This window comes from Anopheles funestus, chromosome 2RL (assembly GCF_943734845.2).
Source record: "Anopheles funestus chromosome 2RL, idAnoFuneDA-416_04, whole genome shotgun sequence".
NCBI lineage: Eukaryota > Metazoa > Arthropoda > Insecta > Diptera > Culicidae > Anopheles > Anopheles funestus.
The window spans coordinates 43,047,710-43,071,801 of NC_064598.1; the positions used below are offsets into that span (position 1 = coordinate 43,047,710).

The window sequence follows — 24,092 nt, forward strand, 5'->3', positions numbered from 1 at the left end:
AAGCATAGCATAAACTTTATGTGTTTTTGTACAAATGTCAGAATTTTCGTAATGAACTACGATATGTTTTTTTCGTTTCTAATACTAATAGTCAGACTAGCTATACTAATAATGAAAGACAGTGGCGGATCAAGCGGATCTTCTCGGAGGCCCTGTGGCTGATTGATAGTTGGGGCCCCATTGCATTGATCCACTATGACCGATCGCGCGAATCCGAATTTCCAAAGGGCTGATCGTGTGGTTATTTGATTTTAAAAGTTCTGTATAAGGAGTCTTTTTTTTGGAGACCCTAACTGCTATTCCTCGGGGCTCCCAAAACAACTCTAACGATGAAGGAGGGCTTGTGAACAAAAATATATGGAAAAATGTATCAAAATGAGAAACACCCTGTGCTTGCGGCTAGGCTTTTAAAATACGTCCCGAAACGGCTAGAAGAAGCAGTAGTGAAGCAACCATCGAAAGGAGTCGAACTCAGGCGACAAGTATTCGACCAATAAAGAGCCATCCCTATTATTAACGATAAGTTAACGTTATTAACGATAAGAACGGAGTTAAGTTTGCATATCGCTTTATTCGCCAATGTCCAGAACCAATTCGTTAGGTTCCGGTGTTCCCGGTTTCCCGCGGCCGCTAAGTATGCTTATAGGAAAACCTGTCTCTGATTAAAGGAAAATGTTTAGTTTATTTTCTTTTGTAAACACAAGAGTTTTACACATGTTTTAAACCTGACATGCCGAACTTATGGAGGCCAACAAACGTGGCCCGCGAAGGAGAATGGAGCACTTTTACTGTTATCTAAAGCATGCAAAAATCAAATTCATTGTTTTTATTTTTCATGACATTACCCCCCACAATCCCTTTCCGACTGAGTCCCCCTAATCCAGCAAGTCTTGCCTTAAGAACGACTTTACATGGAATTCAGCCTGCGAGTCGAGATGATTTGTACATCGCTGCTTCAAACTTCAAGTACTAAAAATGTTTACTTATTTTAAATTTTTTGTTATTTTTTTATTACAAGATTAGGTTAAAACCAATAGCAAACAGAGAAAATATACAGGGAAACTTTTTTGATCTAACTAAAAACTAACACGATGAAAACTAAATGTTAGTTATATTAAATTTTCCACAGTTTTTAAGGTATTTGCGTGTGATTTCTTTTCCAACCCTCTCGTTGATCATGTTTGACTTTTCCGCAATGGGTTCGTTTCGTTGCACAAAAATTCCCTAATTGGAAACAGAAATCATCCCTCCCATTCTACCACAAACAACTGAAGAGTCAGGAGGCACAAACACACAAACACAACCCGATGTAGAAGCGCCATTACTACTCACCTGAAAAATGTTGTTACCCTCCGAGTTCAGTATCATCACGCACTGATCGAAATGGTGATGTTCCATCGTGCTCGTCGTGTACAGGATGGCCAACGGACTATCGGTTTTTGATTGGAATGCGTTGTTCGTACCACGGTGGTCGAGATCGTGGCAGAGGCACGCAACGAGCAGACCGAGAATTTCCAGATCCGTCATGAAGCGTTCCATCTTGCCGGTTTTCATCATCGCAAACATGGTTTGGGCCACGTTCAGTGCATGGCGCCAGTTGTGATACTTCACTGGACGGTAGTTCTTCCGCACGCTCAGTATCCAGCGGCATAGGACCTGGGAGAGTAAGGAACAAAAAAGCAACGTGAAGCACAAACCACCAGGGGCATAAGCGGTACCCATCATGTCACCACCGTGCGTGGAAGCTTTTGAATTTCCCAGCTCAAAGTTCCCAAGCGTTGTCGCCGGAAAGCGGCTTACCATCGTTGCGCCAGTATAGGGGGAAATGTAATTAAAAAACACAGCACGGCAAAGCAGGGAAAAAGCGTCAGAACAGGGGCTGGTTTGTGTACGAGTCTGGGTTAGAACGGTTTTCATCACGTTCAATGTCCAAATATCCTGATCCCTGGCTAACTTAAGCACATGACATAACGAACGAAGGCAGAGAGATAGAAACAAAAAACAAAACACACTTTCTCTCATCCTCACCACTAGAGTTCACTGAAATAAGATCCACTTTTCGGTATCCTAACGAATGGAGATTTACGATTGGCTCTAATCAGCTTTCGAACGAGGTCGATATGGGTGAGACTCGCAACGCATCAAAACGCTGACCTAACCCGCGTCAGTCTAGCGGACAGCGTAAGAGGTAGTAAGCTCGTAATCGTATTTTACCGGGGGCACATAAATTTATACCCCTACCCGTCCCCCCAAAAAAAAGCGATACTTCCCCTTCCGGTATTACTATCTTTACGCAACACAAACACATAGATGGACTGACGCGTATGGTAAAAACGATCCGTAGTTCGAACGATTGGATTTTCTTGGCCCCAGTCGACTAAGGAGCGTTCAGCACGCAAAAGAACGCTAGTGAAAGGATTGGAACCCAATAAAACTGCCACTTACGTCGTATGGAATGTGAAATTGTTGAACCAGATTGCATTGTAGAAACATCCGCACCGCTGCCCGGCATGTATCATCGTCGTCGAGATCGAAGTCTGTAACGAAAATGGAGGGAGAACGTAAAAGAAAGGGTTAGGATTTTTATTTTTTTGCAAAACAGCATCATAGTACAAATTGCATTCTTTTCCCAAGGGTCCCTTTTCCGGAGTGAAGTTCCTGGAACTTGTTTAATTTAAATAAGATTAACGCAGATCCTATTCTGGAACTGAATACGATCATCTTGGATCAATTTTTGGTTTGAAAGATTGCACCATATGAAGCAAAAACAAAAATATATTTTTTTATTATTATCATTTTAAAATCAAAACCAATGTAAATTTTTGCCATCGTCTGTTACGGCTATTTCTCCCTTTTCATTCAAATTTTGGATTACTTTATTAAAAAATTCTCTTTCTTTGAAGGCAATTAATAAAACAAGTCAATTTTCGATGTTTTTATAGTGTTTATAGGAACTTTTAATCAGGTGCCTTCAAACGGAGCATGTGATTTTCTGATAGTTTATTAATGGAAGAATTAAGCGGGAGGGACACAATAACCCATTCTACCGTTTCGGAAAAGGTTTTCTCCTGCTTGACATCATTTATTCTCATTAATTGGTCGCTAGCGATCTCGATTGATAATTTCGCCTAATTTAAATAACTCATAGTAGTTGATTCCGATCTGCTCCCATCAGTATAGAGGGTTTGATCGTTTTTGACTTTCCTTCGCAAAGTGTGTTGGCTGCATCGAAATCTCGGTTTTGTAGAATATATAAGCACTTTTGATACTTTATGTCACATAGTAAAATATCTGTAAATATTCCTTAGTTTTGGATAAGCATGAGGTGCCATTTGGATTGGCTTAAAAATTATTATCATTTTGGACAAAAAATCTTCACAAAATCGCAAAAATTAAAGATGTTTCAATTTTTTAAGCTTACAATATATGCAAAGAAACTATGTCAAGATTAATTAAGATGAGCAAACAATATGATAAAATAAACAAATCATTCCAGTTTGCTTTATTTAAAAAAAAAAACAATTCAATTAATGCTATTGCCGTTATCATTCAACATAAATAAAAATAAGAAAAATAAATTATATTTATCGAACAAACAATGTTTTTCAAATATTTTGTTTTGGGTTTAAAGTGCATTCCCAAAACGAAACATAATTCAAAACATAACATCCACCTCAAAGCAACTGTTCCATAATGACAACAAACGTGAGTACAGAAATAAATTTTAAGTACCACGTTAAGCCAGCTAGCATTTGATCTCGCACGCCCCGGGGATATTAAGAAGATAAAACAATATATCATATCCACCAGACTGGGCATTTGGGAAGGGAAGGAACAAAAAAAAATTATATATATTTTTATAAACGACGTGACAGTTGCTTAGCATCTGTTTGTCTATTTGGCTGCACCACTAGCCTGTAGGCTGGTTGTGCAGGTATCGCGTTTTTATTTTGTTTTCCGTTTGTTGCTTTTCCTACTTTTTGCCAGCTACCACATCACACCTCAACTTGCACCCCAAATAAAATACAACCCCGACCTTAGATCACGCAAAGCCGTAGCAACACGTCGGTGTACACATTCGAATAGAAATTCAAACCTCGTCAGACGGGCCACCTCCCACCAGCATCGGTATGAGCGGCTCCGGAAGAAAAAAAAGCATCAAATCGTGTCCAGCGTGATATGCTCCAGCTGGAGGTGGAGAACACGTACCGAAAGCGATTTCGATAAAGAGAATGGCAGGGCATTGGTGAAGAATGATAGGAACTCATGAAAAATTCAGCACCGCCTAGTACTTGATGAATGTGTGATCGTGATTAAATTCCCTTCATACCATGGACCTCTCTCATGCCTTGAGGGGGGTCGCGTGTCGAACGATCCGTCTTTCGTTTCCGTGTTTTTAAGGGAGCGAGATCTTTGCCTTGCTCAACAAATCCGTTTGTTGGAGTGAGCAAGAATTCACTGGTTGCATCAGACACCATCATCTGTTTTCCTACTCGGTAGCCATACGGTCGAAGTCGATATCCGAATGAACTCACTATCGTAACAGATTCCACAAGCATGCCTTGGTACTAAAGGGCAGGTCTATAGTACCATCGTTAGAGGCCCTTTTTTCTACTAAAAGCAAGAAGCACTTTGGCGTGTTCTACACTTGTTCCGATATTCCGTACTGTTTCACTAATTATGCTAACCTCGCTGATAGAACCGAGGGCGCCCTGTCACGGACTACCTCCAGCGTAACCCAAATGCCCAGCATCATCGCTGATGATCCAAGGGAAGCACGTACGGAATTCAGAACGGGATAAAACACACCGACGATATGTGTGCTTTTCCAATTAGCGTTGTGCAATGTGAAGCGCTAAAAATCCATTAACCCTCCCCGAAGCTCAAAGAGCATTGATTCCGTATACTGGGGAGCAACAGCAATCATTCCCATTCCCTGTTCCCCATTGGTCGAACGGACAGTACAACCGACGCGAACAATCAATCGGGAACCCGTTCCGGGGAAAACGTTCCGGTCGAACAAAGGGTCGAACATTCATTCTCATTTACGGAAGCGTTTAGCATTCCGTATCGGTTGTGTAAGGGCGAGTTCGCTTTTTTTTCTTCCCTTTAGCTTGAACTCTCAAACGAGAAACTGATCTGAATAAAAGCGAATACCTTCTGGCTTACGGCGCCCATCATTCTCTTCTACAAACGGCAGTCAAACCGCTCGTTTGTAAGCTGAGCCACCCAACATAAATGACCGCTGACCGGGAACGAAACCGAATCGTCTTGATTGCGGTCATCCATTTGGTCGTTTCCTACACGAATGCCACAGGTGCTCGGACGCCGCACGAAACAATCGCATAAAATATTAATTTACATCATTATGCAAGCTCGCAGCACCGAATAAATCGGATTTCGTTTCATCCTCAATTCCATGCGGTTGGTGTTTCTGAGGGGACCAGCAGAAAGTCAGAATTTTGGGAAACCGACAGTTTCCTACAATCCAATTAGTTCGCCTAATGCACTGAAATCGATCAGCGAGGGTGACCAGGCGCCCGTACAGCTTTATTAGACGTGAATTTGCGGGGCAAATGGAAGCGAACCAGAAATCTCACCCCAAGAATTATACTTACCGATGAACTTAAAACTATACAGCTTGTACTCTTCGGCCGACTGGATGGTATCGTTGACCAGCTTCAGTGTCTGGTCCTGACTAGCGGTCGCATGGTACGATAAACATTCGAGTGCCACCTTCTGTTTCGCCATCAGCTTGCAGGCACTCTCGTACATCTGCGTGTTGTGGATGCCGAGCCCGCAGAAGATGGCGAACGCCTCGAAGATGGAGATATCACAGTTGGTAAATTGTAGATCATTTTGCTGTTTTTTTTTTGTTGAGGAAGAAAGGAAACCAAAACGAGAACTCCGTAAATTAGTTGATGTGCAACAATTAAGCGGAATACTGTCTGTTGACGCGTAGACGTCAAGAGGGCCATTTGACGAAAGCTAGTTTCGTCAAGTGAGTAGTGAGAAAATAGTGAGTAGTGAGATGGTCTCTCACGATAGGAACACTCATGAAAAAACTTATAAATAGGGCTAGAAAAATGGAATAAATCCTCTTACATTTTGGAACCTCGAAAAACTACAACCTGTTTGGTAAATATCGCAACAAAAAATCGATCCGAAATTTCGCGAAGCTGTTCATGGTGCCGTGACCAGGATGGTACTTGCTCCTGGTTTTTAATCGCGAATTTCGATCATCACACCGTTACCGTAACATCGTTTCCTGCTTTCGTATCACATTCGTCGTGATTTTGTGAAACGCACAGCTGATTTTGCCGCCGCACGCAAAACACTGTCAATCCCACGCACTCATAGTCACTTACGCAATGCCCGTGCAACCCGTTGTCTTGGCGTCCCGACGGACAATTTTGTTGGTGTCTCTTTCGCGGTACGAGAAGTTTTTGGAGGATTTCGTTCCTGAACGGGACCAAGCAGAGGTGGAAATACGTGTAAAAAGGTTCGAGAAGCTATGCCTTGATCTAGAAAGTGTTCAGCAAGGTTTGGAAGATTCTGCTGCCACTGCAGAAGAAATAGCGCAAAATGCTGCTCTAAGGGAGAATTTCGAGAATAGGCTGATCTACGTACAATCGCAGTTACAGATTAAGTTACCATCAGAACAAGTTCCGATCCCACAAACGAGCACCGGATTGAATCCGTTAAAGGGCATCAAACTACCCACTATTGCACTGCCCGAATTCACGGGAGATTATATGCAATGGTTGACATTCCGCGATACCTTTGAGTGCCTGATACACGCAAACATAGATTTGCCGGCAATACAAAAGTTCCATTATTTGCGCGCCGCGGTTAAAGGTGAAGCGGCTCAAGTGATAGAATCTATCACCATAAGTGCAGCTAATTATGAGTTAGCATGGAACACGCTAACCGAGCGATACTCAAACGAGTATTTGCTGCGAAAACGCCATTTGCAAGCAATGTTTGCCATTCCTGCTGCCCAGAAGGAAAGCGTTTCAACACTGCACCATCTTGTGGATGAATTTGAGCGGCATAAAAAGATTCTACAGCACTTGGGAGAAGACACGGACACTTGGGGTAGCATTCTTGAGCATCTGTTATGCACTAAACTCCCAATAATCACCTTACGCGATTGGGAAGAGCACGCATCAAATAACGCCGATCCGAGTTACGATAGTTTAATTTCGTTCCTTCACCGTCGTATGCGTGTATTGGAGACGTTGTTAGTAAACAACCGTCATACGTCACAGGTTCATGACCTGAGTCACTCACCGAGAATGTCCTTTTCACGCCAAGCCAGTTTTGCTTCGACATCAAATGAAACGCCAAATTGTACGTTATGCAAATCCGCGCACTATCTTTTTAAATGCCCGCAATTCGAAGGGATGGACCCGAAGGAGCGTCACCGTTTTACCATGTCCGCGCGTTTATGTTTGAATTGTCTGCGAGAGAATCACAGGGCTCGTGATTGCCCATCGCCGCACAAATGCCGTTACTGTAATGCGGCACACCACACGAAATTGCACTACGTACACAACACCACTAGTACTACTGCACTTCCGCACCACACACCCGACACCACTAGAGATCACACAGCCACCAACAACGCACAACGCACTTTTGCAGCAGCTTTGCAGCAAGCACCCGAGCAGGTCTTACTCCAAACTGCGTTGATCAACATTATTGATGATTTCGGAATAGCTCATCCTGCGCGAGCGCTGTTGGACAGCGCATCGCAGCCGAATCTAATAAGCGATCGACTCGCTCATCGGCTACGTTTAAAGAAAAGTAATGTGAACATTACTATTGTTGGAGCTGGGCAATCTACAAAAACAGTACGTGAATCCGTACACGCCCAGATTGTCTCTAGATCCAGTTCGTTTACGGTGAACACCGAGTTGTTGATCGTAGACAATTTGATTGCGAATATTCCGACGCGCGATATTGACCGCAACGATTGGACCATACCACCTGGTTTCGCTTTAGCAGATCCGTTGTTCGATAAAGCTGCCCCCGTTGACATCATTCTTGGCGCTCGTCATTACCATACAGTTTTCGAGAATGCATCTCAGTTCCATCCAGCACCTCATCTACCCGTCATGATAAATAGTGTCTTTGGTTGGGTAGTGAGCGGCGCAACGTCCGTTGGAAGTTCTGCACCTAAAACCGTTTCCAACGCTTCGTATAGGGTCGTCTGTATGGCATCTTTGGAGGAGTCGCTACAACGATTTTGGCAATTAGAAGATTTAACGGTGAATGACGCATACTCACCGGATGAACGGTATTGTGAAACCCTTTACAAGACCACTACCAAACGTGACGACACCGGCAGATATATTGTACGCCTACCAAAGCAGCCTGACTTCGATCAAAAGCTCGGCCTTTCTAGATTACAGGCCATCCGTCGTTTCGAGCTTCTTGAGCGGAGATTGGAACGCGATCCTGCACTTCGAGAATCATATCAAACGTTCATGAAGGAGTATTTGGAACTGGGGCACATGTCTCGTATAAGCACTGAATGTGACGATACAGCTGCTTATTATTTACCACACCATCCAGTTTTTAATGCATCAAGTACCACTACAAAGGTTAGAGTTGTGTTTGATGGCTCAGCTAAAACGTCGACTGGACATTCACTGAATGAAGCTTTACGGGTTGGACCCATAATTCAGGATGAACTCATCGACATCATTCTTCGTTTTCGTACCTACAAGATCGCTGTTGTAGCTGATATTGCAAAAATGTATCGGCAAGTCATTTTGCATCCCGATGATCGAAAATTGGTTCGCCTCTTCTTCCGCTTCTCACCGCATTCGCCGATTGAATTGTACGAGTTGAATACTGTGACATATGGTTTGTCTCCATCATCGTTCTTGGCCACTCGTACATTGTTGCAGCTGGCGGAAGATGAAGGTGCTGATTATCCACTTGCTACACCTGCGCTGAAACACAATTTCTACGTTGACGACTTCATTGGTGGAGCCAACAGCGTGGATGAAGCTCGCAAGCTTCGTCAGCAGCTATCTGAGTTGCTATCCAAGGGAGGGTTTGAGCTCAGAAAGTGGACATCCAACTGTTTGGACGTGCTTACCGGTTTACCAGTGGAACACATCGGCACACAGTCATCGCTGCAGTTTGCGCCGAACGAGACGGTAAAGGCACTTGGCATCGCTTGGAAGCCCGAACTCGACGTTTTGTGTTTCGAGTCGACGGTAACAATGGAAACCACCAGCATCACCATGCGGTCCATATTGTCAAACATTGCTCGAATGTTTGATCCTCTTGGGTTGATCGCTCCAGTCATCATACGCGCGAAACTGCTGATGCAGGAGTTGTGGCTGCAGAAAATCGGGTGGGATGATCCGGTTCCTGCACATATCTGCAACAAATGGAAATCGGTTACTGACGACTGGAAGGATTTGGCTGACTTCAAAAGTGAACGTTATGTGCTTTTACCTAACTCTGAAATACAGTTCCATATATTTGCAGACGCGTCAGAGGTTGCATATGGTGCCTGTATTTACGCTCGTTGTGAGGACCAGCAGGCACAGGTACGAGTGACTCTGCTCGCGTCGAAATCTCGGGTGGCTCCACTGAAACGTGTTACGTTACCGAGATTGGAGCTTTGCGCAGCCGTGCTAGCAGTACATCTGCATCATCGTGTTCGACGGGCGATGAAAATCGATGCGACCGAATCGGTTTTCTGGTCGGATTCAACTGTGACGCTAAACTGGATTGCGTCTCCACCCAACACCTGGAAAACATTCGTGGCGAATCGTGTTGCTGAGATCCAGAATTATTCGCATCCCCGACAATGGAAGCACATTCCCGGTACATCGAATCCTGCAGACCTGGTGTCCCGAGGGATGTCCGCAGCTGAGATGCTGAAAAGTTCGATGTGGCGTTGTGGTCCCGATTGGTTGGCTTTACCTGCCTCTAACTGGCCTATTTCGAATCCATCACTGGCTACTGAAACGGATATGGAAACTCGTCAGGTGAGTGCTGCAGTCGCCAATATACATACCATTCACCCTTGGTTCAATTTGTCGTCGTCATATACCAAATTGTTACGCATAATCGCATACTGCACACGTTTTATACACAACACAAAACACAAGATACGTACGCAACCGTCAGCACCGTTTACCTCCGCTGCATTGTCGATTACACCCAAGTTCATCGAAGCAGCGAAAATCGTACTATGCAAACTGGCGCAGCAAGACGAGTTTTCATCGGAAATCCGACTACTGAAAATAGGAGAAACCGTGGGAAAACACTCACCTCTAAGACGGTTGAATCCATTTCTCGACGAAGAAGGAATAGTACGAGTGGGAGGGCGTTTGAAGCTTGCACAGCTTCCTTACCAGTCTAAGCATCCCATCGTGCTCCCCAAGAACCATAAGCTAGCTCATCTCATCGCAGTCCACTACCACGAAAAGCTTATGCATGGCGGGGGAAGACTATTGCTTTCCCAGATACGAGAGGAGTATTGGCCACTCGACGGACGACGTCTAGTGAAAGGAATAGTAAGGAATTGTTTTCGTTGCATACGACAAGATCCGTCGCTTACGCAACAACAAACGGGACAACTCCCGTACCAACGCATCACCCCAAGCCGGCCGTTCTCCGTAACCGGAGTGGACTACGCCGGGCCGTTTTACCTCAAACCAACACACAAGAGAGCTGCTGCCACTAAATGTTACTTGTGTGTGTTCGTGTGCTTTTCAACCAAGGCGGTTCACCTGGAGCTGGTTGGCGATCTCACCACTGCAGGATTCTTGGCCGCTTTGCATCGGTTTACATCCCGGCGCGGATTACCATCTGATATACACTCGGATAATGGGAAAAACTTTGAGGGTGCAGCACACGAACTTAATGAACTGTTTGAATTGTTTCAGAACGAACAGCTACAAAACGTCATCGCATCCAAATGTTCCGACTTGGGCATCACTTGGCACTTTACCCCACCTAAGGCCCCACATTTCGGTGGATTGTGGGAAGCCGCGGTAAAGACAGCCAAACGACATCTCTATCGGCACCTAGGCAGTTCGAGGCTGTCGTATGAAGGGTACTGCACCATTCTGCAGCAGATAGAAGCGGCAATGAACTCGCGTCCTTTGTTGCCGCTGACGGATGACCCGAATGATCTGGCGGCGCTTACTCCTGCGCACTTCCTTATTGGCACGTCGATGCATGCGGTGCCTGTTCCCGACTACACCCGCTTGAAGGCCTACACGTTAGACGAATTGCAGAGCTGGCAATTGCTTGTTCAACGCTTCTGGAAGCATTGGGCAACAGAATATCTGCAGGAGATGCAGAAGGATAACAAGGTGGTGAATCGTAGTGAGATAGTACCTGGCAGACTGGTCATCCTAGTGGACGATTCGCTTCCCATCACCCGATGGCCCCTCGCACGCATTGTCGAAATACATCCCGGAGAGGATCAGCTTACGCGTGTAGTGAAGCTGAAAACGGCGAAAGGTATAATTACGCGTCCAGTAACTAAAATTTGTCTGTTACCTGTTGCGAAGCCGTCTGCTTAGTAGCACGTGTAACTTGTTTTGTTTTCTTTATGACGTTCTGTCATGGGGGGGAGTATGTTGACGCGTAGACGTCAAGAGGGCCATTTGACGAAAGCTAGTTTCGTCAAGTGAGTAGTGAGAAAATAGTGAGTAGTGAGATGGTCTCTCACGATAGGAACACTCATGAAAAAACTTATAAATAGGGCTAGAAAAATGGAATAAATCCTCTTACATTTTGGAACCTCGAAAAACTACAACCTGTTTGGTAAATATCGCAACAAAAAATCGATCCGAAATTTCGCGAAGCTGTTCACTGTCTAATTTGATCGTTACCTTATTGATTAATTGAGCGACACCGATGACCGTTTTCTGGCCGTTGATGATCGGCATGCAGAGAATCGATTTGACGCTCTGCGTCTCATCAAAGGAATCCGTCGTGGCTACCGTTCCATCCGCTGCCGGAACCGGTTGTGCTACCGTTTGCCGCTGACAGATTGGCTTATCCTTTAGCCACTCGAGCACATCGCTAATGTTGAGCGTTTCGCCCGTTGCAGCGACATACTCCGCAATCTGGGCGAGCATCGAACTGTTCAGATCGCTCACCGACGGTCGCAGAATGTTGGCCGATGATTGATGGCTGCTGCCTAGCTCGAATATCATCGTGAAGCGTGTCGAGATCGTGTTCTAGCGAAAACGTGTTGTATAAAAAAAATCGGAAGTAAACGTTGTAGCCATCTTCTAACAAATTTTCCCAACGAAACGTTGTGAACGGTAGGAATCCATCATTTTTTTATTTTTTCGTTCTCCTTCCCTTCTATTTGCCTGAACGTTTCCTCTTGTGTGAATTTTAAATAATTTAGCACATTTTTATTTTTCGCTTACTTCACACAACACAACCACTGCAAGCTTTTCATAGCGAGGGATTTAAGCTTTGCATTGAGTCTTGCTGATTGCAGAACGAAAAGCTAAATCTCATGCAGGCAACAACAAGCAAAAAAAAGCGATGAATAAAAAATCCAAGAGGAAACATTCGAGTCAAATGAAAGCGAGTTAAAAGCGCACAATTATGGAAATTGCTACCGGTTCAAGTGTTTGGCAAATGAATAAACCTGCTGCTGAAGCACATCTTCAACGTCCACGTTGTGGCTCGTTCGGCGTGAAACGGTTTGATGAGTCCTCTCCGGCCGTTCCAATATCCGTTCAAGGTGGTTCTAGGGGTAGTGGTTGCGTCGTTTTTTTTGTTTCCGCACGATTTTATCATCCCAACGAGCGGTTGGAGTTTGTTGAGATCGAAACGGAAGCGTACCGGTGTGGATGGAAAATGGAAAACGAACGATAAAAATCAGTGAAAAATTGTAAAATATGAAACAGATTTTCATCTCGATTATGATGGAGCGTACAGTTAAACATTCACAGGTACAAATATGACGATAAAAGTAGTATAAAATGTGTGCCAAATGTGCACGTGTATTATTTTCTGCTAGATTGATGTCGATATTCTACAAGCGACCAGGCGCCTCCATTTGCGAAAAGCTTTTAATTGTTAAATAAAGTAAAATAAATGAACGAAAATTCATTCCACTACCAATATCAAACAATAAGTTCCACCCACATTAAATAAAGGTGTAGCCGGAAAATAGCATTTTAATTGACCGATCATGCAGCAAATTCCAACATCGTACTGTAATTGAAGGTAAAATAATAATTATTTCCCATTCGTCGCTCTTAATTACGATTCGATTTCGTATAACCCACGTACATAAATGCGTGCATTGCAGCATAATTGAAGCCACGCCAGGATGTGCTTTCGTTGTATTCGTCTGATTTTATCTTTCTTTTTTTTGTTTCATTTTCGGTTTTTTTCATCATCAGCACAGTGGAAAAGTGCACATTCATTTCAGCGTGCGGTAATGCGAGTGGGAGGCACGAGTGTGCGCTTATCAATTTCCCCTAAAATGAGATTTTATATCCTGTAGGCATGACGCATAAAGCTTTATTCAATCAGGCTGAACCTACGCAGGTAAAAGGTGCTGGGAAATGGCAGATGATGTGATTTGATTTCCATCTGATTTATGCTGGTGATAAGATAAACTGTTGGATCAATGCGCTTAGTCATTTTAATTAGGCATGGTGTGGTTTTTTTTCCTACAGAAACGTTGTATAAACAAGCTAATTTTGGAAAATTGAGTTAGAAATTTATGTTTACGATTAATAGGATTTTCCGCAATTTTCCGTGTTAATTTTTTGTTTATGATATAAAAAATAAAATTCAAAATATTTTGAGTAAGCTTATAAGCTCCCCAAAACAAAGACGAATTCTTGGACAGCATTTTGTCCCTCGAAAAATAAAACTGAACCAATAAAAGAAAATGCGAAGCGTTATTTATGAGACAGGTGCGAGTTGCGTGATGCGTCCCAACACTCATATTTTATTCTACCGATGTATCGTTCAACGTGCCGAATTGCCATATTGAAGAACAATACACCTCACATAGCGTGTACTCATGTCCCAGGAGGACCACTCTCGATAATGCCACAAAGGAGCAACAACCCATTGGCGTTTTGTTGCTGTCAGCAACAATCAATATAAATAATTCCTTCTCTCCTTATTCATGATACAAAACGAGCGAAAGTCTTCAAGTTTTCTAGTTTATTTAAGTACTCTGGAATACGGCAGGCTTTTATAGCACATGTGGGGAAGTGTAACTCAACCAGGCTGACGATTAAGCCCGTCAGTCGAGAGTGTGAGGCGTACTATCGAGTGTTCGTTAGCTGGGCTTTCCGATATAAGAGAGAAGAAAAAAAGACACCGGAATCTCTAATTAGCTAAAGGGCCCAACTTAGTCTTGCTTCTTTTTTCTCTTCCATTGCGTTGTCTTCTTTTTGCATCTGTAAATAGAAACAGTGCATGTCAGCAACGCCTCAGCACACCCATCCATAATGAACATTGCGATGCGTACGTACGTGACTACCGGTGCGTTTTATCGTTTACCAAAACAACGAGTAGCGTTTCCGAATGGCGAAACAAAGCGATTGGCATGTGTAGAAATGTATGTATGTGAACGAAATACTCATTTCAAACGCCTAAACAATCTACCGTGCTTATGTGCGCTTTATCAACATGTCACAAATACTTTCATTTTGCCATGGTTCAATTTTTGCAGTGCCCTACTGGTCTAATCGTGTTTGGTCAGGTGTTTTCGTTCGCTGCAATTTGCACACAAATAAGGTTAAGCTCTTTATTTGGCACTATTACTAAGCGTGCTGTAATGACGTTTCTCTGACAGCTGTCAAATGGCGATCGCGCTGTGCAATTTGCAAATGTTTGATCGATGTGTTTGATACGTGCCGGTAGCAGTTCTAACGACAAGGACATTGTGAGAGAAACTATTAGGTTGAATACTTTAGCTTTGTTGTTATTACTACGATTACCTTCAACGTGTTTCGATTACAGTCGTCATCTAAACATGCACACTTGAGTTAGCAGAGATCATAGAACAGTGGGTTTGTAATACGAAGGCAAAACACGATCAATGAAGCGAATATTGAACAAAGGTCAAAAGTTTAATTACCATGCATTATTGTTAGGCATTGTGAATTTTTTTTTTTACTTCACTAGGAACTTTTATACGTTCTAATCAATTATTTCCACCAGCAGAAAAAAAAACCCCGTATCGTCCACTTACCGCTTCCCCACAGTCGAGATCTAGCAGAAAGACCGCACACCGTTCACACTTGAGCAGCTCCCGTGCTTCGGTCATAATTTTCGTCACCAAACATTCGAGGTTGTTCTGCTCGGAGAAGATGTTACGGGCAAGGTTGAGCAGTATCTGATTGCGCCGGTACTCCTGGACGGACATTTCGAACAGCTGTGCATTCTGGATGCCAATGCCACAGAACGTGAGATAGCGGCGAAATATCTCCACATCACGCTCGGTAAACTCGGGTGAACCTGGGCCACATTAAATCGTAAAAACAAGCACAGTTACCATCCGTCCATCCCATGTGCCACACGTTGGACACACTTACCATTGGTTTTGTTAATGATCTGCGCCACACCGATCACCTGACCCTCGTAGTTGCAGATCGGCATCGACAGGATGATGTTCGTTTTGTAGCCAGTCTTCTGGTCGATTTCACTGTTAAAGCGTGGATCCTTGTACGCTTCCTTGATGTTGATGGTTTCGTTCGTTTGTGCGACGGTTCCCGCTATACCGACGCCGAACGGAATGATGATTTCGTCCTGTTTAGCACGCCGGACCGCTTCGTCCAAAGCTGTAAAATGTTGCGTTCGTAAAGGAAACAGTAAGAACAAGCGTAATAAGACATTGCATTGAATGTGATATTTAATATGCTTTATAAAAAAAAATACTCTTTATGTGTTCTTTGCTTTTTTTGTTCTAAATTGTGATTTAAATTTGATTTAAAATTATGATTGAAATAACTCCATTTTTAAATTAATATTTAATCATCAAAAGGTATGTTGGAAATAGTTTCTATTTTTCTGGCACGCGCTAAAAGATACTAACGTAAGCAATATCTTAAATGGATTTTAATGAAATTAAAATAAATTACTGAGCAAGAAACGTGTCCGTTGCAGCACACGATTTAATTATTCACATAAACTTTAATGGAACGTTTCAGGTAGTTAAACCATCGCCACTAAACAGCACGAATGCATCATTCCGTAGCGAGGTTTTTAGAAATGTGAAACCTCTTCGTCAAGGTTTCGGCAATGCTCGCTCGAGATTGATGTCCCCCTAAAAAGTCAACACCGAACCTCGCCCGAGTGCCGAACGCTCCTCCGATCAGTACACCTGTTCGCTTACCTAATGGGTTGATGTCCCATCAATTAGTCAACTTACGAGTGTTTTGCGTTACGTCGAACAGCTTCGCGACTAGATACTTCCCGGAGGGTGGCCCATTGACAAGGAACAGTGAACCCCGGTCGGCATGCGTTAGGAGACCCACGTTGACCAGAATCTTGTGACACAGCACGTCTATATCGAGCTCGTTGGCCACGTCCCGTATCAGCTCCATAAACAGTTCACCCTCGTCCAGATCGGCCAGATGGCTCCGGTTGGAGATGGAGCTCCGGGAGGTCGGCGAACGACATTTCTGCGAAGCAAACAAAAAAAAAGCGAAAGCGAAACAGCAACATAAGCAAAAACCGATCCACCATAATCGAAACATTACGTCAGCGCCCGTACAGCGGCCTGGGCCGATATCGATGTATTGGCAAAGTTGGACAAACCCGGCTTTATGGTGCTCCGATGATGTGCTTGGTGAATGGAGAATGAAGACACCATTAGTATTCATCGCTGGTTGCATTTTAAATGATGCTCGCCTGTCAGTGCGCCGTCAAGCGCTAGGCAGCCGGTGTGTCAGTAAATCGGTTAAAGTTCCTCTGCTCCACAGTCAAGTTCACTGTATACGTCAACACGAGACACGGTTTGGAGGTGTGGCGCTCAACAGATTACACTTTCACACCTTGCTTACGCACCGAGCTGTTAACAATGCGGTTGGAATGTGGTTTGGCGTGTATGTGTTAGTGATGTTTTTTTGTTGTTTTATTTATTTAAATGTGTTAGTGATTTTGTTATTGTTACCGTGGTTAAGCTCTTATTCACCTTTCGCAAAAGCGCTACAAAAACGATACCGGAAGCACCACCGGGGTGCGTCCCGAGATACCTTTAACTGGCTTTAAACCGCCCGCAACGGTAACAAAACGGTGAGGGGGGTGACGTTTGATGTTTGCATTGCCTCGCTTATGGTTCCGTAAGCCTTTTCCACCCAGACACGGTAATCGACCGAACCCAAGGAACCGGTAGCCCACCGTGGGGATGGTGAAAAACGAGTGAATGTTGTTCATGAATAAAACAAATCGTTCCCTTGGCGGCTAAGAAAAGCACTTGCCTTGTTGTCTCACTGCCTGGCTGTAACTGCTCGGGGCATCATACTCGGTCCCCCGGAACCGAGTTTGTCGGTGTTCGTTTATTAATTTGGTACTTTAGTTCGGGGTTGCGGTCCGGTTCGGCTCTCTCCCGGTACGATCATTCGCTTAACCGGCGAAACCGAACACTCGACCCGGTTTGTAATGGTTGAGCTTGTTAGCATTGGAGTGGATTGCGGAATGGAACTTATTGGCCTAACAACGTGCTCACATGTAATGTTATTTCTATGCTGAGTTACTTTCCTTTGGCAGTGTGCCGAATGATTGATGTTGGTACGGTACGGAAACCATACGAAATGGTTTTCCTTCGTTTCTGTGTACTTCTTTATATAGAGATTTGAGTAAGGCTAAGGAATATTAATTTACCTATGTTTCTCTTTAACCCGTTTTTTAAAAGATTTCGCAACAATTGGAAGAATTTAAATAGTTGTAAGAAGTTTTGTTTAAAATAATGATCAATTCAACTAAGAATTGTTGATGTTTGGATGATATTTTTATTGCAATCAATATTATAATATTTATTCATTTTTTAAGTAATGAATATGTAAATAGAAATATTTATTTATCAACTCAAATTTTGTCAATCTCAAAAAATAAAAGGAATATTTTGTTATTCATAATTATTCATTAAAAGAGTATTATGTCAAGCAGTAATTACTACTTGTTTTTTGACATAACTTGTTTTTTTTTTAGACAAAGCCAAAAAGGTTCGTTATTAAACCAAATAAATCATAAATAAATATGAAGCAACAAATTGATGTGAAACGAGTTTGTCCGGGATAAGGCAAAGGACAAGGAGGAAAAGCCAGGTGTTAATTGTACTAAATTCAGCATTTTGAGGCTGACAATATGGTCAAAGCCGTAATCATGAATTATTTATAAATAAAAAAATAAAAATTTGATGTGGGGAAAATGGGAATATATGTCAAATTGTTTACATTCATTGAATGAATATTAAAACATATATTAACATATTAAAACGATAGTTTAAACAAATGTATTTTTACACTTCAAAATATGCATTGCAGCTACCGAAAATGAAAATAAACAAATATTTAAAATGATGCAGGCAACATTCGGAATTTTATGTTATGTTTTATATTCAACAAACATTGAACGTTAACCTAAAATTCGCTTTTGTTATTCTTCGTGTCTCGTCGCTTGTGAAAGGCTATGAATCAAACAAATAACGAATCTTTTTTACTTTCATATTCTTTAACTTCCGCTCTTAATAAGTTTTAGCTTTTCTTGTCAAGTATTTTTCTGAGAGGAAGTTAATAATTAATTTATAATTAAAGCAAACCGCCAGCACTGTTCAAATGCTCAGCCGTCTAAAAATTTTCAATGTCTTAAATGTAGCCGGCAAAGTTGCTGTTAAAAACAAATTGAATTGAACAAATGTAATTTTAGCTGTTAAATCCATACATTTTCCCAGGAACAATATTGCCCGGAACAACATTAGACCACTATCTAAATGAAAATTTACAACACTTTTTGTTTCAAAAAGATTGCAAGATTATGCTTTATGAAGCTACTTTTGATCTGGTGTAAGAAAGTATAATAAAATTAACAGAAAAATGTAACATCCAATACGAAAAATATTGCTTTAAATCCTTGCAACGTTGCGAAACATTTTTTTAATGAATATTGTAATCTATTTTTCGTAACTATCCCTATAGTTATATAACGATAAGTATCCTTATAATTATGTAACCCACTGTATCAAAAACAATAAAAAACAATTCCTATTTGTTTATTTTTAGTTCCTTATAAATTACGTTTTAATAATTAAACAGTTTTAAACAAAACAAATAGAACATAAAATATATCTACAAACATTGTTAAAGCATCTAATTTGACCATAATCGTCCACCTCAACTTAACTATTCGAAAGCACATCTTAAACACATTCACACCACAATAAAAGAACTAAAAACCTGTTGTCTCCAATGGATAAAACACTCTAATCCCTCGCCGAGTGCAAAAGCTATTATCAGCACGCCTAACGATCTGCGAATCGTCTGGCTACGGGGATAGCAGCGCAAATGTTTACCAAACTGGAAGTTGTCGAATAATTAGCGCTAAACGCTGCAACTCATTAACATTTCCACAACCGGAAACTCACCGGTGTGGCTTTCACCGTATCGAGCCGCCACGCATACAACGGTCACCATTTATGTGGCGTTGCTGTAACATCACATCCCCATCCCACTAGCCCCACTAGCCCGTTAGCCATTCGTGCATGAATACGCGCAGGCTCATGTAAAACGGCTACCCCGGGCAGTCCGTTTCCCGGTTGCAGTGCAGGAAGAAATGGGGCTAGAATTACAAATTGTCTCCAGGGTTTATGGCATTCTTTTCCCCGTGTCATTTCCTTACTTTCGCTCCAGTGGTAAATCTAGGTCAACGGGAAGTGGTTAAGCAAACACACGACCAAAAAGCGCGCGCGCGCGTGCAAATGGAAAGGGTTTGCGGCACGTTCGCCAGTAACCTCCCCTCGCCGGTCCCAATGGGCTTGTGCAAAGCTTTGGTTCTGTCCACCGAGTCAATTACTTCGTACCTAGTACGTGTTGTGATGAGGTGACGAGCCACGAATAGACGCGTAAACAAAGGTGTCCACCCTTTAACGGTGTCCATTCTTCCCACGATAAACGGCAGCAGTGGAAAAGATGATGGAGACTAGAACAAGCCGCACGTCCTTGACGTCGGTATCTTTAACAGTGGAAAAGAAAAGATTCCTCTGTTCCTTTTGTATCCCGAAAGCAAAAGTCTCAAAGGCATTGTCTTGGTTTGCGTTGACGAGTGTTCACATTTTCGCCATCGTTCGGCCATCCAACAGTAGTGTGTAAGCACACCGGCACAAGTGTCATCTATCACACTGCCACACACAGTGGTCAAGGGGCACTCCAGAGGGGTGAATGTCAGAATGTCAGAGTGTCGCCAGTGTCTGTAACGAGCCACCCCTGTGACTGTTAGTGGACGGTGGTAGTAGTGGCAAAGAGACAAAGGGAAAAGATTCTTTATCTACGCTTTCCTTTCTTTCAGCAAACAGCAAGTACTGGGCGCCTCCATCGTAGAACGAAACCCGGTGGCCAATACTGACGCTGTAATCCGAAGCGTACCCATGGGATGGAGGAATCGAACGATTCGTGTCGCGGATGGTAGTGTGTTAGGACGATGTTGTGTTGTTGTCGTTCGCGAACGAAAACCAGAGTTGGGAAAATGGAGGAGAGTAGTGAGGAGAGCTGGCCGGGAGGGATAAATACCAGACACACTGTCTAAACCTTGCTTCGTAAATCAGGAACGTGATTGGGTTACCAGAGCAATTCGTTGGCATGTGAATATTTGCGTTTTTTCTCATTCCTTCATTCCATTCGATTTTATCGTCTTTATGCCGGAAATACATTGTTTTCTGCTAAGCGCTAAGAACATTGTACGGGGGGGGGAGAGAGAGAGAGAGAGACAGACTGAGTTGAATATTTAAATTAAATATCGCGCAGAGATTCTATTTTTGCCATCCTCATGTTATCAAAAATATAATTGTATTTATTTATGGATCATCATAAACATAACAAAACCATCCGTTAATTATACCGCATAAGTAATTTATCTTTTCGTATGAAATTCATTCACAGAAAACAGCGGAAGATATTAACGGAAGCGTATTTGCAGTTAGCATCCTCATTCATTGGGACATTAAGCCTTGTGTTTCTATGGCCCCATTCCAATTAATGAACTCCTCCACAGGTATGGCACCCTTCTGTACCGGATTGTATACATATTTTCATTCAACCTGATACATAGGAACTTGTTTTCCCCAAAAAAAACCATCCCCCAACGAAAACGGATCGTATTGCTACAAACACAGGGGTCTCAATTGTTTGCTGGAAATCCACTCGATTCGCGCTCCAATGCACGGAATGACTTCAGCTGAAATAATTTAATTTAATTTATGGCTTAACTTTCCTTGGCATTCGTGCATTTACCGCCAGCCGGAACGATCCTAAAGGAAAGTTTCATGTTTCCGGCAAAGCATGCACGGCATCGATTAAAACTCGGTAACAACCTTTCCTTTTTGGCTAACCTGACGGTACGTGTTAGACAAAACTTTCATCACCACGACCACGAGAACCGTTCGTTCGTGATGTTGCTTGTCTCGAGCGGTACGGAACAAGTTCTTACGGCGCACAATTTACGTGTACCCGGTGTGGTAAGACCGTTCACTTCAAGTCATTGTAGAGTTTCTTAAAATAAGATGTGGTTGTTTTTTTTTTGGAAGATTAATCAGCATGAAGTGGTTTGGGACGTCTCGCCGGGGAAAAACACTGATGAGCTAGTGTTACAATTTATTCACTTTAAATTGCATTCCGTGGCTGAAAGAAGTGCGCTACAGTGCTTTGTTGATTCTAGTTTGTTTATGTTGAGCTTTGAGCAATTCCATTTACTATTACTGTTTTAAAACATTTACACATTTTTTTTATTAAACTAATTTAAAAAATGGGATATAGCTAAATAAAAGACTCCTTTTTATAGAAAGTTAAAGATATGTTCTAAGAAAGACAGCACCGAAACAAATAATTGTTCTATTCTCTACCATTCTTTTTTATGCAATTGTATGTTATTTTTTTAAAGATATTCACGCCGCATTTAAAGCGATTTACAACAACTTAAATTTATCTATAAATTTTTTTCTTTTTAAGAATATGTTATGGGTACTGTTTCTTTTTTTTTAATATTTGAAAGGCTGATTTTTATTCAGATAGATCGGCCTGGCCGTATTGATAAAGGCTGATATTTTAGTAGGTTCAAAAATAAATATGTAACTAGCACTTGCGATTATAATAATTACAAAAAAAAACGAAATTTTACATCGGGACTCTTAAAGTTGTGTGGCAGGAGCTCCCAGACCTTTAAATATTCAGTCAACAAAATTTAATTGCATTATTTTAGATGCATTTAAACTGCTTGAGATTTTAAAAGTATTTTTCAATGATAGAATAAAAAATCTTAGGGTGTCTAACAGTTTTTTCAAAAAGGGAATTTTTCGACCCGATGAAAAAATATGATACAGCAGGTCTAAAAATGTTTAAAAAATCTTACTTTACATATTTTATTATTCTCTTCAACTTTATAAAATATGACTTTTATTTATATCTTCAAATTTTTATTTTAAAAATAAATGGTGTCTTATAGTTATGCTACAGACTTCATTTTAGACCGGAAATATATACAAAAAATAAGAAAAAAACTCCCATTATGAGAAATTAAATTACTATACGCATATTGTATCTGCCATTTTTCATTCTTTTTACCACAAAGCATTTAAGAAATATGTTTCTGGTTTTGTTGAAAAGCAACATTAATAATGCAAGAATTCTATAAACGAAAACAAACGAAAGTTGAAAGAGAACATTTCAGATAAAGTATGAAACGGAAACATAAAAAAATGTGGAAGAAAGAAAACATTTGTCGAAATAAAAAATCTCACACAAAAAAAAAAGAAAAAAGTTTTACTTTCCCATCGTACTGGGAAACACATTTGCCAGACTGTAAAGCGACCGAGTAGATCTCGCCATTTCCCATCCTGGGCACGGTGTCTATAACGAGCAAAATTGACTTTCTTCCACTTTCCTATTCGTTAGGTAATATTTTTTACTCTCCTTTGTGTGTGTTTGGCTCTTCTCAATTCTACATTTTGCTACCCTTGCAAGCGATGGATTTATTTCCAACGCGCGTTCCTTTATGCTCTTATATTGCTTGTCTGCCCGTTATAACGTTTGCTCCACAGCACGCCACTAGCTGCTCAGTATGGCTTTGATTTACAGCCACCATACCATCCATTTTACGCTAGATGTGGCCTTTACACTCATCCTCCCCCCAAAAAAGCACACCCAACAGTACAATCAACGCAACTACCTTTGACGTTGTGTGTGTGTGTCCTTTTGAATCGCCACCGTGAGCCATTTTGTACGCTTTTAATTCATTTTTAGTGCATTTTTTTGCTTTGCTTTGCACCCCATCCCATCCCCAGCAGTATGAAAAACGCATCTGGAAGATTTATATCATTTCCGTGCTTTTTGGTGCTTCCACTTTGAATGTGGCCAGTAGTGTCGGTCTGTGATACTGCCATTTGAGACTAAATAGTTGACCGTAAATAGATGCCTAGTGCCGTTTATTGTCGATCTATCATCGGTCAGCGGAGTAGTTTTTTTTTTTTAAATAATTTTAGTGCATCGTAAAGACTGTCCTCGTTTTATTTCTTCGTCAGAGCATAGAGACAATTTAATTACCGACAGTATTGTGTGCAACTCGGTACACAAACCGCGCCTAGAGAGGTAGCTTATGGAGCTTGTTTTGCTAAAAATCATACTCGAAAGAGGAAAAGAACATAAACCAACGAGAGATTTTAAAAAAAAGTCCTATAAATTATCTTCCTATCGAGACGACAACCTTGTAGATAAGATGCGAAGGAAAAAACACATTCCACTTGCGCCGCTATGGCTCATAAATCTCATTTAAAACTTTACCTTCCAATAAATTAAATCACCCGACCGGTTGCAGTCGTTCAAACGGTGGTTAAGACACGCGGAAAGGCA

The 24,092-nt window shown here is 42.0% G+C and overlaps 1 protein-coding gene across 12 annotated transcripts in view; it reads right to left on the reverse strand.

Annotated features, from left to right (window-relative positions):
* LOC125760548 (cGMP-specific 3',5'-cyclic phosphodiesterase) overlaps positions 1-24,092 on the reverse strand; it is a 58,808-nt gene that overhangs the window by 10,526 nt on the left and 24,190 nt on the right. For all 12 annotated transcript variants that reach the window (XM_049420772.1, XM_049420777.1, XM_049420778.1 and 9 more), the window contains 8 exons: positions 16,409-16,661; positions 15,573-15,818; positions 15,230-15,495; positions 12,653-12,754; positions 11,877-12,227; positions 5,619-5,862; positions 2,446-2,537; positions 1,333-1,656 (listed from right to left, as the gene is read on the reverse strand). In XM_049420772.1, coding sequence (XP_049276729.1) covers positions 1,333-1,656; positions 2,446-2,537; positions 5,619-5,862; positions 11,877-12,227; positions 12,653-12,754; positions 15,230-15,495; positions 15,573-15,818; positions 16,409-16,661 — 1,878 coding nt within the window. The remainder of the gene's footprint in view (positions 1-1,332; positions 1,657-2,445; positions 2,538-5,618; positions 5,863-11,876; positions 12,228-12,652; positions 12,755-15,229; positions 15,496-15,572; positions 15,819-16,408; positions 16,662-24,092) is intronic.